Here is a 15,402-nt window from a genome sequence, read left to right as displayed (position 1 = left end):
TTCAAACATTTAAGAATGAAAATACACCGGACAACTGCTTAAAGGCAGAATGGTGAGACTCCGGGGGATTAGTCAAAGGGCAACAGCTTTTTTGGGATGTGATTACTTCACCCCCAATAAAAGGCCCTCACATTGACCACCCTCCTCCCAGATCCTCTTATAATTTGTATTGGCAGCTGGATAAAGGCCAGGAGAGAGCCAGTCTCTTTTTTAAAAAAGAAAATTGATTTCAGAGAGGCAGAGGGAGCGCGAAATAGAAACATCAATGATGACAGAGAATCACTGATCAGCTGCCTCCTGCATGCCCCCTACCAGGGATCAAGCCTGCAACCCAGGCATGTGCCCTGAAGGGGAATTGAACCATGACCCTCTGGTTCATAGATTTTCGCTCAACCACTGAGCTACGCCAGCTGGGCTTAGTCTCTTCTTATTCATTTAGGCTTATTGCTACTGCTACTTGTCTGGAAGCTTGACTCAGGTGGACCACTAGTCATGACTCACAGATCTATAGGCAAATGCTTCTTCACAGAAGGGCTTCCTTAGTGTCTCTTACTCAGACCATAGTCAAAGAGGATCATAACCTTTTCCTTCCTCTTTGTGGCAAAATTTATATATTCAAGACAGAGATGCAAAATCGAGGGAGAGCAAGTTTATTAGATCACAGGGTCCCTTTCCTCCTACCCCATCCAATCATCCAGGCACAGGGTCCTTGGTCAGTTGGTAGGTTCAACCTGGAGGCCACTGGAGCTGTCGGCCCCCAAGTACGTGAATGTGCAGGTGATACACCGATTGTGCTCCCAGCTTCCCATCATTGATCACTGAAAGGGAGCTTGGGGTTAGTGAGTCAGGATCATGGGAAAGGTCAAAGAATGAAGATCATATTGAGTAGGTATGAGAATTCATCGGTGAAGGGGCTCAACAGCCAAGCCACTCACCAAGTCGGTATCCATCTCCCAGCCCCTCAGCCTTTGCTGTCTTCTTGGCCACAAGGAGAAGGTGTCCTAGAAGCTACAGGGAAAGGGGAGGGAGACAGGTGGCTTTATTTACAAGGAGCAAAACCTCTAGCTGAATCCAGGGCTTCCCCCAGCCAAACCCTTGTCCTATTCTTCCCACCTGCTGGTCTTCTTCTTCAGCCTGGCTAATCCGAGGAATGGGCTTCTTGGGAATGACCAGGAAGTGCACAGGAGCCTGAGGAGCCACATCACGGAACACGAGACACTGGGAGCAGCGACAGGCCAGAGGGCACCGTGTTACTTCCACAGGCTGGATGGTATCTATGAAATCCCTATGGGATGGGTCCTAGGGGCACCCCACCTGCTGGTCCTCATACAGAATGTCAGCTGGAAGGCTTCGATCCAGGATCCTAGAGAAGATGGTTGGGGCTGTTCCCCTGGGAGCTGCCTGCTGGGCCTTGGCCACTTCATTTCCCTCATTCACACCTGCAGCTCCTCGGACCTGAAGGTGGGTCAAAACCGAGGCAGAGAGTTGGGGCCAACAGAAGCTGGGCTCTGATGGTCATTAACTTCACCTTTCTGAGAACCTATTCGTGGCTCCCACACAAAGGAACAGTTCTTCAGTTGCAGACCCTCAGCAGCAGAGAGTAGGGCCAGAGAGTGCTGGGCCTGGTTAGATAACGGGCAGTACCATCATCCAGGACTCAGCAGCAGTCCCAGTGATTTCTGCTTCTAAAATGTCTAGGAAATTTAGCACTGTTCAGGGGAAAGATCCAGAATGAGAACCAGGAGACTTAGTTCCCAGTTCCTATTTACCAGTGATTTACCTTAGATAAATCCCTTCTCTTGGCTTCAAGTGTAAAATAAAGGGAGCGGTTTACATCATCTTTTAACACTACTTGGAATTCTTTCCATATACTCTCACCTTGTTAATGTTGCCACTTATTTCCATTATTTGCTTTCTGATCTTTAAGCCATGTTACCTGTTTTATTCAGATTTTAATAGACTTGCCTTTTGACACAAGGGCATCTAGGTGTCACATTTGACCTTTGACAGTGAATTTTAACTCCAGGCCCTGAATCAGTGGAAGGGTTCAGATAAGTGAACCCGGCCCCAGGGGACTGAGGGGAGGCAAGTCCCCGTTTCCCACGAACTCAGAAAGGCTTCTGAAGTCAGTGCTGTCCCACTGTGGGAGAAAAGGACTGGATGAATTTGACCCCTCCAGTCGCTCTGGCAAAGTGGGGAAGATGAGAGGTTAACACTGGTCCTCGGTAGAAGGCCAGGAGCCTGAGGCGCAGAAGACAGACTGCGGGGAGACGCCAAAGCTCCCTTCCTGCAGGGGGCACGAGGGGGCTGCCCAGAGCAGGGGTGCGGTAAGCGGGGCTTCAGGCGGGTTTAGGAGAAGGCAGAAGCCACTGCACGGACCCGGTCCCGGCCTCGGCGCCCGGGACTGTGCTGGGTGTGGGTCATGGCCAGTTGGCTTCTCCTGCGTCGAGATTTCGGGGAGGACGCTGCGACTACCGGCCCGATCTCACCGCACAGCCATGGAACTTGCACGTCGCGCTCCGTCCCCGCGAGGCCGCTGGGCTGTGCGTGTCTGGGGAGCCGGGAGGAACGCGGTCCCGGGCCCTGGTGGCCGTCAGGCGCGCAGGGCCCCCCTCCTGGTCCCCACAGCCACTTCTCACCTGCGGCCCCCGCGGCCCCGCGACCGCTACCACCCTGCGCGCCACGCGCAGCCCGGCGGCCAGCAGCACGGCCGCCGCCATCTTCCCCTCGCCCTCGGGAACCTGTCACTCAGGGCAGCCCTCGGGCCGACTGGCCGCCGGGGGCGGGGCGCCTGGGGGCGAGCGGCGGCGGCTATTGGTTCCGCCGGCTCCGAGGAGCGAGTCCTGCCATCCCATTGGGTGGCGCTCCTGGCCCTGCCTTAGCTCAGAGGAGTGGCGGAATCTTCCTCCCATTGGCGGCTTGGCAAACTCACTGTTTTTTCAGTCCATTGGCTTCGTCTTCTCTCAGCGTGAACGTCCCTTTTCCATTGGATCTCCTAACTAGTTTCTCTCTCCATTGGGAGGAAAAAGAAACCAGGAGGTGGGGTTTTCCCCGCCACGGGGCGGTAGCGTGCGGGTGGCACGCTCCGAGGGTGGGGCTCTGCCTCTCCCGCTCGGGGCTCCGCTGCTGAGCTGGGAGGAAGAGGGCTGCGCCTCGGTCCTGCCCACCAGGCCTGTAAGGTTGTATTCCAGCGATTTTCACGCCTTTCATCTCACGGCACACGTAAACTAGTCACTAAAGTTCTGCGGCACACCAAAAATATGGTTTTTAGCGACCTGACCAAAAAGAGCAGGTATAATTTTGACTCATTCACACGGGACAGCTATTGTTATGCTGGCAGTTGTCATTTTTTAATTTGACGACGGAAAAAAGGTAAAAATTATTGTGGCACACCGGTTGAAAATCGCTGATCTAAGGGCAATTCTTCCTTAATGTTCTTGTTAGCATATTTACTCCAAGATTAAAGATTCTACAGTTTTAAGGATGGCTTCTGCATTTTTCTTTTTAACGGGAGGAGCTGTGTGTGTGTGTGTCCTATTTTGACCACAGGACTAATAAGCAAATGTTCTTTCCTAATTAGAAAAGGTGGGTGATAGGGCTAGCTCTGTGCCTGGTATTTTTAGAGAGCAGAGTTAGAAGGACAAGGGAAATGTGTCATGGCTAGGTCTGAAGTATATTTCGTTCTGCTGGAATATATATTTTTGACATAAGAAACGTGGGGATCACAAAATGCGAATATACTAATACCAGGTAAGTTTTAGTCTGATGTTTAACACATAGGATAAAAGTCACCACTGTATTTTTAGTTTGTATGTATGTATGTTTTAGCACATAGCCTGACACATAATTTGTAGCATGAATAACATTTGGTGTTCCTCTAATTTCCTTTTATAGTATAATACACATGTATTGCATATTTTATTCTTCCACTTACAATTTTTCATATTATTACATAGTCTATGTAAATATATTTTGTTAGGGCTGCATAATACTTGGTTGAATGTGTTTACCATAGTAACCATTCCTTTATTTTTGACTATTAATTGAATTAGTTTTAGTGAATGGTCATCATGATGTTAATTGCATATAAGCATTAATGAGGAACTCTTTACTTCTGGAGATAGTAACAATTTGTATAGCCATGTTATTATTGTTAGGAAGCCCTTTCTCTTCCAAAGTGCAGACATTTGATCCTGTAATTTCCCCCGAGTTCTAGCAGTCCAGGGGGGGAGGCCTTTTCTCAGTGCCTTAGAGGCTACAGTTGACCCCGAGAAGGAATATATCTGCCAGAAGGACTCCTTATGGTTAATTGGGCTCAAATTCATAATCAGAGTCCAGGAGCCATTGCTCAGAGGTACCTCATACCCACTCTACATTTCAAGGAAAACCCACAGATAGAACTGCCAGCCTCCTGCACTGTGTACCTGCCAGCTGAGTCCACCCTTATAAAGGAGTTCCTATAATCATCTTTCAACCAATAGGCAGAGACCTACCTTATCCAACTGGAACTGCACAGCTATATCCTTATTTGCATATTTACTGACCAATTAGAGCGACTCTATAATGACCTATCAGAATGAGTGCTTCTGACCAATCAGGACAATGCTATTTGGACCAATGAGACTATGCAAATTTGGATTTCTCATTTGCATATAAATAGACCAAACTGAGATGGGGCAGGAAAGACCTTTATAAAATCCAGCCTCCTCTTTGTTTTGGCACTGTGCACTCTGTTTCTGTCATAGACTGCAGCTCTCTCGTTTACAAACTGTTTACCTGAATAAAGTTTCTCCTTTTTTTGCACCCCAGATTCGGGACTCCTTATGGCTTTGAATTGGTGGCAGCATCCTATTTATTGTTGACATGCCTCTGGGATAGCAGCTGCCCTTAAAGCTGCTCTGGAGAAGGGCAAGAGAGAGGAACTGGGATCTGAGAAGAGGAAGGAAATCAGCCAGGAGGGGTAGGTGAGTACAAACTACTTGGAAACTGGTTATTTCTTTGGACTCTCATAGCAGGTAGCACAGAGATTATTCCTGTTTTACAGATCCAGAAACTGAGGCCCAGACGGGGAAAGTGACTTGTCTAGGATCACAGAGTCCATGATTATCAGAATCTCCCACTCCCCATAAGAATCATCTATGCCAAAATTCTATGGGCTTTCTAGTCACACTCCTTGACATTCACTGATTTTGGCCCCTGGCCCACAGTTTTCTCTAATCCACGCCGTGTGATCACTTGCAGCTGCTCTAATCTGAAAGCTGCAATACTCTGCAGGTTCTGAGCACTGTTTCCTGCACTCTGATCCCCACCACTGCATCTGCTACTGGGCCTCGTTAGAGACTTTTACGCCTTTGGTTATTCCTTTTTTAAATCTGCCAATGGCTTTCTGGTTTCACTTTCCCTATTTGTAAGGTTACAAATTTTAGTGAATGGTCATCATGATGACCACATTTTCAATCCTTCTTTTGTCTTATGTTCCTGATTATTATTAGTATCCTCCCGACACCTCATCACAACCCATTCATCTAAATATTTTGCATCTCTGCTTTTCTAACCAGGTTCCTGCTTCCAATTGTACCTTAACCCTCCACCACCCACTGATCAGGTTTCTCTCCAGCTCCTCACATTAGCCTTCCCAAACCTTTACCTCTCTATTCCTGTCTCCCATCCTCCACTCTTATCCCTTCCCCCTCCCCCCTGGAAACTGACTTTGTCTCCTACAGGAGAACGTTCACAAGATCCTGCTACCTGCAGCTCAGTGAAGGCCTCATCCTTCCTTCCTTCCTCTTGGTCTTAGGAAGTGGTGTTTCTCCTGTCCAAAGTGAATCCCTTCACTTCTGCCTTGACCTCACCCCTTCCCTCCATCTCTGGGATCTTGTCTCACCAGGCATCTCGCTCTTCTGCATCCTTCAAGGTCTTTTTATCTACTAGCCTCTTCCCTTTCTCCTTCTTAAAAAATGCTTCCTCAACTCCACATCTCTCTCTCTCTGGATATTGTTTGACTTGTCTCTTGCTCTTTTCGTTCAAGTTTCTTCAACTCCTTCTGCCTCCACTGCACCACTGAAATTATGCTCTCTGAAGCCCCCAAAGACCTTCTAATTGCAAAAGCCAATGGACATTTTTTAGTCTTTATCTTACTGGAGATCAGAGCTGCATCTAACATCACTGCTTACTCCATCCTTCTTAAAACCCCCTCCCTCCTTCGCTTCTTTGAAGCCACTCTCCTTCTGATGCCAGGACTAGCAGGTTAAATGTGGGTGTGGTGAAGGCAGATGGCTGGATCTAGCCTCTCTTTCGCCCCCAATAGGTACTGACTCTGAGGTCTCAGAATATCTATCTCTGGGCGGGGCTCCAGCTGCCCCAGACAGAGCCAGGTCAGAGTCCAGTGGCTTCTCCTTTATTGCTGATTTGGGCCAGGCTCACACAGGCCTGTGCCAGCTGTTGACAGTGTCTGTCCCTGGAGGAGGGAAGAGCAGAGGTGACAGGGTCAGGTACGGGGGTTAGCTGTAGGGCCAGGTCGGAGGCTGGGTGAGTCAGGGAGCCCGGGGGGGGGGGGCGGGGGGGGGGGACTAGGGTGGGAGCTGGGATGGCCAGAGGGACCCTGCTTCTGTAGGACCTCGAAGTCAGAGTTGCTGATGATGGTTTCTCGGAGGGTAGGAATCTCTGCAAAAGGCACATAGTCTGCTCCTGGGGCGGAAACCAATGCAGGTGTGGGACGCAGGGGTAAACAGGGGGAGGTAGTCTTGGATGGGATGGTTGAGGATGGGAGTGCCTTTCTGCCTGGCTTTCCGACTACAGACTCTGGAATGGATCCCTGTTCCAGGTAACCCCCTCACCACGAGGCCTCCCTCCTCGTCGCCGCGTCTCCTCAGTCTCAAAGAAAGTCTCGTGTTCCTCCCAACGCCGGTCACAGGCTGCACAGAGGAAATTAGACTCAAAGCAGTTGCAGCAACAGCCTAGGGCAAAGGGACAGCCAAGAAAAGCAAAGGGAAATGGGGCTTCCCCGTGGGCTGACTACATCTTCATCTCTTTCTCACCAACCATAGACCTGTCTCTCCTACCAACTCCCGTATGCTTATTCCCAAACTATACGCAGCCTATCCCCACCCATGCCCACCTCTGCACTCCCCTTGTTTTAGAAGGTACCTTTGACCCTGCAGGGATGGCACCCGGTAGCTGCATGGTTTTCATGGCTGTGTTTGCAGCGACACTGGGCCCTCCAGGCCTTGGGGTCAAAGGTGGCCCGCCTCTTGAGCCAGAACTCACCCACTTCCTCTGGGCGTGATGGTATAAAGCAGAACATGAGGCAGCGGCACTGACTCACATTGCAAGGCACGGATATGTCTATGGGAATGGGGATGGGTGGTAGGATTAGACCAGCACCTGACTGGCCTGGCCTTTCCATGCCAACGCCCTCCCCCATGCCAACACACACACTTTCTCTCATATATTCCAACATGTGACAGTACAGTTATCCCTCCTCATCTGCAAGGGCTGGGAGGGGTAACTCAGTTCTCCCTACCTGATACGATCCGGTGCTCTCTCAACACGTGTCCACAAAAGCACTTGGATTCATCCCCAATTCGGAAACAGTCCCATAGATAATGGGGGCAACGCCAACCAATGTAGAGACCTGGGAATGGTGGGATTGAGTAACAGGATGAGTAGGAAGGAAAAATGGCCTAAGCTCCCCCCAGGTGTTCTCACCTATCCCCTAGGGGTGTGCCTCACCTCTCCCCCCAGGTGTATTTATCCCTGCCTATGAGTCCTCATACCGACCCATGTAGATTTTTTCCCTCAAGGTTTTCTTATCACCCCTAAGTGTTTCAGTTCCCTTCCCATCCCAGGATCCACTCCATCTCTGTCAGCCTGTCAGAGATGACTGAACTCAGTCTTTAGTTTCTGAGTAGGAAGATTATAAATGAAATTTTTTTTTGAAGATGAATCTGAATCTCAATGAATTCTCTGGGACTGTTGGGATTCTCATCTCCTCCCCTCCCTATATTAGAGCCCAACTTTGGCTTCCTTGAAGTTTCTAAGGTGAGGGAAAGAGAAGATGATTGACCAGGTGGAGAGTAGATGGTGGGGATTGGTTACTAAGGAGGGACTATGTTGTTGAAGGGACATGAAGAGGAGGAGGAGGTTGAGCAGGCCTGGGGTCAAAAGGAGGGCTTCAGGAGAAAGAGGGAGGCCAGAAGTTATGAGGAATGAAGACCCAAAAATAGAAGCTTTTGAGGCTAAATAAAGGAGGCATGGAAAGGAAAGAGGCTAAGAAGTATCCCTGAGCTCAGACACCAGGAAGATGCCCCAACCCTTTGGTGTTAGTAGTGGGATCTGAAAATGTCTGGGTTCACTCTCAATCTCACTTGCAAGACAAAGGGTGGTGGTAAATGTGGGAGGAGAAGCAGAGAGCACCTCCCACTCAGATTTTCTCATCCTCATGAGACCTGAGAGTACCCCGACTTCTAGCCAAGAATCCTGTATGAGTCCCCCTGGAGTGGGACCTTCAGCTGTAGGACTCTTACTGCGATTTAAAGGCTGTAATGAAGTGTCACCTCCACCAGAAAGTGTCCCTGACTTCCCCTTTGCTAGGACCCCGTCTCTTGCCTTCCATGGCTCCCTGTGCTGCTCTCATCACAGTACAGTGCATTGTAATGGACTGTTCACTAGTATTCCTGTTAGACTGTGAGTGCCTCCAAGGAAGGGTCTGTCTTTTCGTCTATATCTAGTCCTAGCACAGGGCATGACACAAAACAGGTGCTTGGAGAACACAGATTGTTTGACTAAATAAATGAGTGAACCAATTCCTTCAGGAGGGGAGATAATGTCTTCAGTATGCCAGGAAGAACCATGAAGTTCTCTAAGGAGGACGAGAAAGAATTAGTGTCCTCTGGTCTTTGACTCTGGCCAGGGCCATAATCCACAATTCTGTGCCTAATGGTCAGGCTAGGTTTTCTTTGTATTACCCATGATCTCCCAAGGTCAAAAGCCTGTCCAGATGTGGCTTTTGGCTTTGCTGCTTCTGTCTTTGATGCTGACGGCCTGGAGTGCCAGTGCCCCAATACACCAGGGAGTCTTGGTTGAAAGGACAGAGTATAGATAGAGTCACAATGGGGGTGGGTAGGGGCCAGGATTCTACTAGAGGAATTCTGAACGTCATCCAGAGTAGCAGGATACACTGAATGAGCAGGTGAGATGTGGAAATGGACAGGGGTCAGTGCCCAGAGATCAAGGCCTGGCCTGAGAGCCTGGGAGAGTCAAGTCCAAGCACTGATGTAGGAGTCTGTGTCCAGCTTTCAGATGAAGATTGAAGTTTGAACAGGGAGACTGGCAAACCACACCTCAGACTCTATTACAGGTGTCAGTGCCCTTTAAGTGAGACCATTGACATCTAGCTCAGTATTCCGGATGGTGCCCTCTACTCTCTGCCCTGATTCCAAATCCTCTTTCTGTTATGAATGGACAAGGACTGGCAGGGGGAGGAAACATGATCTGGGATGCCATTTTGATTCTGTACAACACAGTCAATTCCATGATCACATAATCACATTTGCCTGATAACATCTCTTTGTGCTTAGAACGTCTTCATACAAGATACAGCTGTTGTTATATGAAATGTCTTCAGCCCAGATCTCTCTCCCGAGCTTCAGATCCATATAGCCATTTATGGATTAGGCTAAATAAAGGATGCATGGAAAGGAAAGAGAGGCTAAGAGAATGAGGGTACTGAACAGACCCTACATTTGCAAAAAGAATAAAAGTGACATAGGATGTTAAAATAAGCTATCTACTAGACTCTTTCACCAGCATGTTCCACAAGCACTTCAAATGTGTTATAATTATTCCTTCCAAACATGGCCCTCACCCTTTGTCTTCTGTTCATCCAACACATAGTTAGCAAGCATCTACTCTTGTCTTAGGCATTCAGTTAATGACACCATTATCCAATCAGTTATTTAAGCCAATTACCTAGATGTCATTCCAGGCATGTTCCTTTCTCTTATCCTACACATCCAATGATCCAAAGGTTCGTTTTACCTTCTTAGCATTTCTTGAGTTTGTCTACTTTTTACTTCTACCCATTCATTTCTTATTTGGATTATTAGCAGTGCCCCATAATGCAGTCTCCCCACAGAGGTGGGAGGTCTCCAGCTCTTATCTTTCTCTAGTCTATCCTACTGCCAGAGCGATCTTACAAAAACAAATCTGTTCGTTATTGTTCCATTTACAATCTTTTAGTGACTTTAGTTGCCCTCAGGATGTAATCCCAGCTCTTGAGTTTGGTACAGAAATACCTGCACGATTCTGCCCTTCCAGAGCTGAGCGGCTACTGTGCCCAACACTCTATGCAGCAGGCAGACTGCATTGCTTACAGTTTCCTGCTGGTGCCTGGCGCTGTCATGTTGTCATGTCCCAGCACACCTCACTTTTTACCTGGCTGCCTCTTGTTACTCATCTTACAGATTTCAGCTGAGAAGTCATCCCTTCCAAGGCTTATTCCCCAAGCTCCTGTAATTGGCGCCTGCCCCTTTTCTCTGTTCACGCAGCACTCTGGGCTGAACTAAATTATACCAATTATTAGAGTGAATTGTTTTTGTCCTTTTACTTATTGGCGTCTCTCATTAAAGTGTAAATTATTTGAGGGATCTTTTCTTGGAAACCCCATCAGTGCAACCACCTCCACAGCTAGCAATGAGCCTTGTACATTGCTGGTGCTCAATAAATGTTGAATGAATAAGAGAAAAGCTTACACTTGATATTTCACTACAGAGCACATCCATTGACTCTCGAGGGACAGAAGATCCCCAGTGTTAGAAGAGAACCCCAAATAACTTTGTTCAGGATTGCATGACACTTACATTTTAGTATAAAAATTCCTGTTTAAACAAGAAAATGAAGTCAAGAAGCCTTGAAGAGTGGGGAGTAGACAGGAGGTTCTAAGGAGAATGAGGGTACTGAACAGACCCTACATTTGCAAAAAGAGTAAAAGAGACATAGGATGTTAAAATAAGCAAACAAAGCTCTTCAATGACTGAAGTAAGACTCAGAAACAAATGAGATCACTATGACTTTCTTTTCCAGAAGTGGAGGTGGGAGGTCCCTGCATAGGGACTGAGGAAAGTAAGTTACATGGGAGAGGGATAGGGCATAGAATTACCTAGTTGTCTTTATATCTTAGGCCCATCTAGTTTTGACATAACTCTACTCCCATCATAAAGAGGAAGTATGAAAAACCAAAATAAATGCAGTGACGTATTGAATTCAGTCTAGAAACCCCAAAATCCTCATAGCAGGTTAGGGTGACCCTCTTCCTAAAGGTAACCCTTATAGATATAAAGCTCAGTAACATCGGTACACGTGCTCACACACAGGATGGCATGTGTTTACAGAGTACATCTGCACACCCTTTATACTAGTATGTAGACATAGCTAAGCACAGCATGCCACCAACAGGACTGTCAAGAGTACTAATTCTGGGCTGAGACTTGGACCCAACAGGGTTAGTTGTGACTCCTGCTCTTTGGTGGAGACTCACAGCTTTTGGGTACTCAAGTGATCATGGGTCTCATATTCAGGAGTGACTACCTTTTAACAGAGTTCCAACAAGGGGACCACGGCCTTTTGCCATCTAAAAGCAACAAGTCACATGGAGACTGTCCAGGCCCTCTTCCTTAGGGTCTGTTTGGTGCAGGTGATCTGAGCCCTAGATCTGGGGCTGGTCTGTGACCCTTCTGTTTTTAACCTTTTGCACTCAGATGTTGAGTGTGACTCGACACGGTTAGCATTAGAATAAAGGAATCGAGAAAAAAGCAAGCGAGTGCAAAGGGTTAACAACTTTAGTTCAGTCCCCTGTCCCCACCTGGGCTTTATATGATTATTCACTCTTCATCTGCAACTACACTATCCAGCTCGGCCCACCTGCCTGCTTCCCTCCCACATTTCAGGCAGGTGGCATTGCCATTTCCACAAGGTGCACGCTCTCCACCAAATGGGCAAGTTCCCAGAAATCGGTGGGTTGGAGGACGATCCCGGGCCTGTCACAAGCCTCTGAGAGGCTCTGGGCTCACCTGTCTGGGTGGCCTTCAGGGCTGCATTCTTCTCCCATTGGAAAAGATTGTTCGCCTGAGCACCAAACTTCTCTCTGTGCATTGTCTTAGGCACTCCCACCTGCTCTGCCTGCTTAGCAGGGACCACTGGACTGGCTGTGTCACCTGGGAAGAAAGGGGGTGAGTAACCAAGGAGAAGTGAGGGGGCCCCAAAACTAAGAGAAGGGGTCAGGTCAAAGAGTAACCCAATCTCCTTCTCCTGGGGCGGGTGAAAGACAGTGATGAGAATGGGGAAAAGGGCGGGAGCAATTACGGCTAACTCCTTTCTTCTCCTTCTTCTTGCCCAGATGACGTCCAGGCTGAGCTGTGTGAGTGGTGCTGACAGTGGCATCCTCCCCCTCCTTGTCCTCTCCTTCCTCTTCCCTTTCCTTTTCAAATGTGTCCAGGTGGACCTTGGCTGAAGGGCCTACAAGGGAATGCTTTGGAAGCATCTCAGATTCACGGATTTGTGTGGATCTTCTTGGCCATGAGACCTCAGAGGAGAGGCCTTTCTTCAGAGCATCAGAGACCTGGTCTGGTGATGAGTTTTGTAAAGTAGAGTATTCCTCTGGGACATTAGAGATAGAGTGTTCTACAGAGGCCTTGGAGATGGAAGGCTCTAAAAGGTTTTCAGAGGTGTAGGTCTCTAAAGGGGTCTGGGAAGTGGATGGCATCATATGAGATTCAGAGGTGTTGAGCTCTAGAGGAGGCTCAGAGATGGAAGGCTCCAAAGGGTTTTCGGAGGTGTAGGTCTCTAACTCAGTATGGGAAGTGGGTGACAGCATCTGAGATTCAGAGGTGTGGGGCTCTAAAGGAGGCTCAGAGATGGAAGCCTCCAAAGGGTTTTCGGAGGTGTAGGTCTCAAACTCGGTCTGGGAAGTGGATGGCACTATCTGAGATTCAGAGGTGATGAGCTCTAGAGGAGGCTCAGAGATGGAAGGCTCCAAAGGGTTTTCGGAGGTGTAGGTCTCTAACTCAGAATGGGAGGTGGGTGACAGCATCTGAGATTCAGAGGTGTGGGGCTCTAAAGGGATCTGAGAGATGAAAGGCTCCAAGGGGGTGTCAGGGAGAGGGGGCTCCTGTGAGTCCTCAGCAGAGGGGTCCTTTGAAGAAGGGTGCTCCTCTGCATCCATGGTGGTATGAGGCTCTTCTGCTTCCATCTAGTGGTAGAATATGGTACAGGCTTTAGATTGGGATTGTAGGGTCTACAAATCAGGGTTCACAGGCAGGTATGGAATTAGGATATATCTTAGTGCACCTGAGATATAAGGGGGAAGTAAGATGAGCTTTGTGTTAAGGTATGCTACCAGGAGGTTCACTCAGGTGCCTAGACCCCATGTATGGGTTTGGAGGGAGCTGGTACTTAAAGAATGAAAGGCTGAAGCAGTCAGAATCCTATCAGTAGATGGTAGCAGAGGACCATGCCTTAGGAGGGAACCTGAACATAGCCACTTGGCCAGTCCAAGCGCAGAGTCCTAGGCATACCTTACGACCATGGAGATCAGGCTATGGAATTCCAGAGACTGGGAATACCAAGCCAAAGTGGGGGGGCTTGCTCCCAAGAGTGCAGGAGGATGTCACGAAGGCAGGGCTCTGACCACAGTCTAGTTTTGTCTACTGACTACCTTCCCTAGATGATGTCATTCATGTTCAAGGCTTCAATACTGCCAGCTGTATGCTTATAATCCCTAAATTCATAATTCCAGTGCAGACCTCTTTAAACCCCTGTACTTCACACTTATACCCAACTGCCTGATGGACGTTGCTAAATGGATGTCCCATAGGGCATCAAAATGGACTCTGTTGCAGGTTTGATCCCCACTTGGGGTGCATACAGGAGGCACCTGATAGATGTTTCTCTCTCTCTCCATTCATCTCTCTCTAAAATCAATAAAAACATATCCTCAAAAACAAAAACAAATAACAATAAAAACATATCCTTGGGTTGGAATTAAAAAACAATAACACCTGACTCTGGGAATTATCTTAGCTTTTTTTTCCTTTCCCCTCAGCCCTTATTTTCAAATAGGCATCAGGGACTGTATTTCCTATCTTCTAAATATACCTCAAATCCATTCTCTCCTCTCTTTTCCCTCCAGTTTTGTTCAATTCTCATCATTTTCTACCTGGATGATGTCAGGTATTCCTCTGATGACGTTGTCCCTCTGTTGCCTTTCCCAGCATACTAATCCACTCGCCCATTCTATCATTGATTTAGATAACTTATACTTTTACTAGAGGCCCGGTGTATGGATTCATGCACAGGGGTGGGGTGGGGGGGGGGCTCAGCCTGGCCTGCGCCATTTCACAATCCGGGACCCCTCGGGAGATGTAGCAGTGCACCAAGCGCTGCACCACTAGCTCTCATCCAGGTCGCACCTGCTGCCGCAGCCTAATTTCTCTTGGAAGTATATCCAAAAGAAGTGAGTACTCCTTAGTGACCCGATCGTGATCTTTCTAAAATACAAACCTAACCACGGCATTTCCGTGCTTAAAAATACTCATTGCCTGGCCCACGTGATTCAGTGGTTGAGCATCAACCTATGAACCAGGAAGTTAAGATTCAATTCCTGGTCAGGGCACATGCCTGGGTTGCGGGTTTGATCCCCAGTGGAGGGCATGCAGGAGGCAGCCAATCGATGATTCTCTGTCATCATTGAGAGAGAATCTCTCTCTCTCCCTCTACCTTCCTCTCTAAAATCAATAAAAATATATTTAAAAAAATACTCATTGACTCAGTCTAAGGATTAAGTCCAAATTTCTTGGCCCTGATATTCAAGGCCTGCCATCTGCAACAGTGCCTAAGGATTCCAGCCTTAACTTTCCCTGCACTTGTTCCCCCCCCCTCCACCCCCCCATGCTCCCGAGATACTAAATATATCACTTAAACTCATCAGGGCCTTTCCAAAGGGCAAGTTTGGGACAGGAAGTAGGGGAAAGGTAGGACGGTGGGGAGTAAGATGACTAGACTTGGGCAGGAAGAAAAAGGGATGGGGGCAGGGTGGAGAACCAGGGGATGGGGAGAGAGGAAGGGGGAAAAGAAGGGGGAGCAGGTAAGGATGAAAAGCAGAGAATGGGAGTGGGTTGCACTGAGGTGGGAAGGGACAGAGGTGCTAGGAAGGAAACGGGATGAAGGTTTCGAGGTGGACCTTGGAGACTACATACGTTTGGGCTTTGGCTTGGCTTTTACAAGTCCTTGGGTCAGGATCTTGCCTGAGGCTGGGCGTGGGAAGTGTGAGCCCCGAAGAGAGGGAAGGCTCTTGGTTGTGGATGAAACCCGGCTGCAGGGCGCTGTGTGCTGACAGGAGACTGGAAC

At 48.4% G+C, this 15,402-nt stretch overlaps 3 protein-coding genes across 10 annotated transcripts in view; 1 reads left to right on the top strand and 2 right to left on the bottom strand.

Annotated features, from left to right (window-relative positions):
• Positions 1-620: 620 nt before the first annotated feature.
• HINT2 (histidine triad nucleotide binding protein 2) lies at positions 621-2,762 on the bottom strand. The gene is made up of 5 exons (XM_079790761.1): positions 2,640-2,762; positions 1,315-1,455; positions 1,114-1,218; positions 936-1,008; positions 621-818 (listed from the first exon to the last, which is right to left on the bottom strand). Exons 1-5 carry the CDS (start codon positions 2,718-2,720, stop codon positions 727-729), a joined length of 492 nt encoding a protein of 163 aa, XP_079646887.1. The 5' UTR covers positions 2,721-2,762; the 3' UTR covers positions 621-726.
• Positions 2,763-2,975: 213 nt separating this feature from the next.
• The window catches only part of TMEM8B (transmembrane protein 8B), a 35,959-nt gene continuing 23,532 nt past the window's right edge, over positions 2,976-15,402 (top strand). Inside the window, exons 1-3 of one of the 4 annotated variants that reach the window (XM_079791424.1) lie at positions 2,976-3,372; positions 4,810-4,964; positions 12,159-12,227. The gene's annotated coding sequence lies outside the window, so the exon portion shown is untranslated. Of the gene's footprint in view, positions 3,373-4,742; positions 4,965-12,158; positions 12,228-15,402 lie in introns of those variants that run through there. The other 3 variants (XM_079791425.1, XM_079791423.1, XM_079791415.1) reach the window with 3 other exon arrangements.
• On the bottom strand, positions 4,975-15,388 carry FAM221B (family with sequence similarity 221 member B). 5 transcript variants are annotated; one of them, XM_079791430.1, is made up of 6 exons: positions 12,361-15,388; positions 12,069-12,212; positions 7,523-7,633; positions 7,147-7,344; positions 6,837-6,956; positions 4,975-6,687 (listed from the first exon to the last, which is right to left on the bottom strand). In XM_079791430.1, the coding sequence occupies exons 1-6, from the start codon at positions 13,244-13,246 to the stop codon at positions 6,488-6,490; spliced, it is 1,659 nt and encodes a 552-aa protein (XP_079647556.1). In that variant the 5' UTR covers positions 13,247-15,388; the 3' UTR covers positions 4,975-6,487. The 5 variants fall into 5 exon arrangements, with proteins under 5 accessions (XP_079647556.1, XP_079647553.1, XP_079647555.1 ...); XM_079791427.1 differs by having other exon boundaries at positions 4,975-6,457; positions 6,837-6,914; XM_079791429.1 differs by having other exon boundaries at positions 4,975-6,457; positions 6,837-6,914; positions 7,267-7,344.

The sequence above is a fragment of the Cnephaeus nilssonii genome (assembly GCF_951640355.1).
Source record: "Cnephaeus nilssonii genome assembly, chromosome: 14".
Classification (NCBI taxonomy): Eukaryota; Metazoa; Chordata; class Mammalia; order Chiroptera; family Vespertilionidae; genus Cnephaeus; species Cnephaeus nilssonii.
This window is presented reverse-complemented; position numbering and strand designations above follow the sequence as displayed.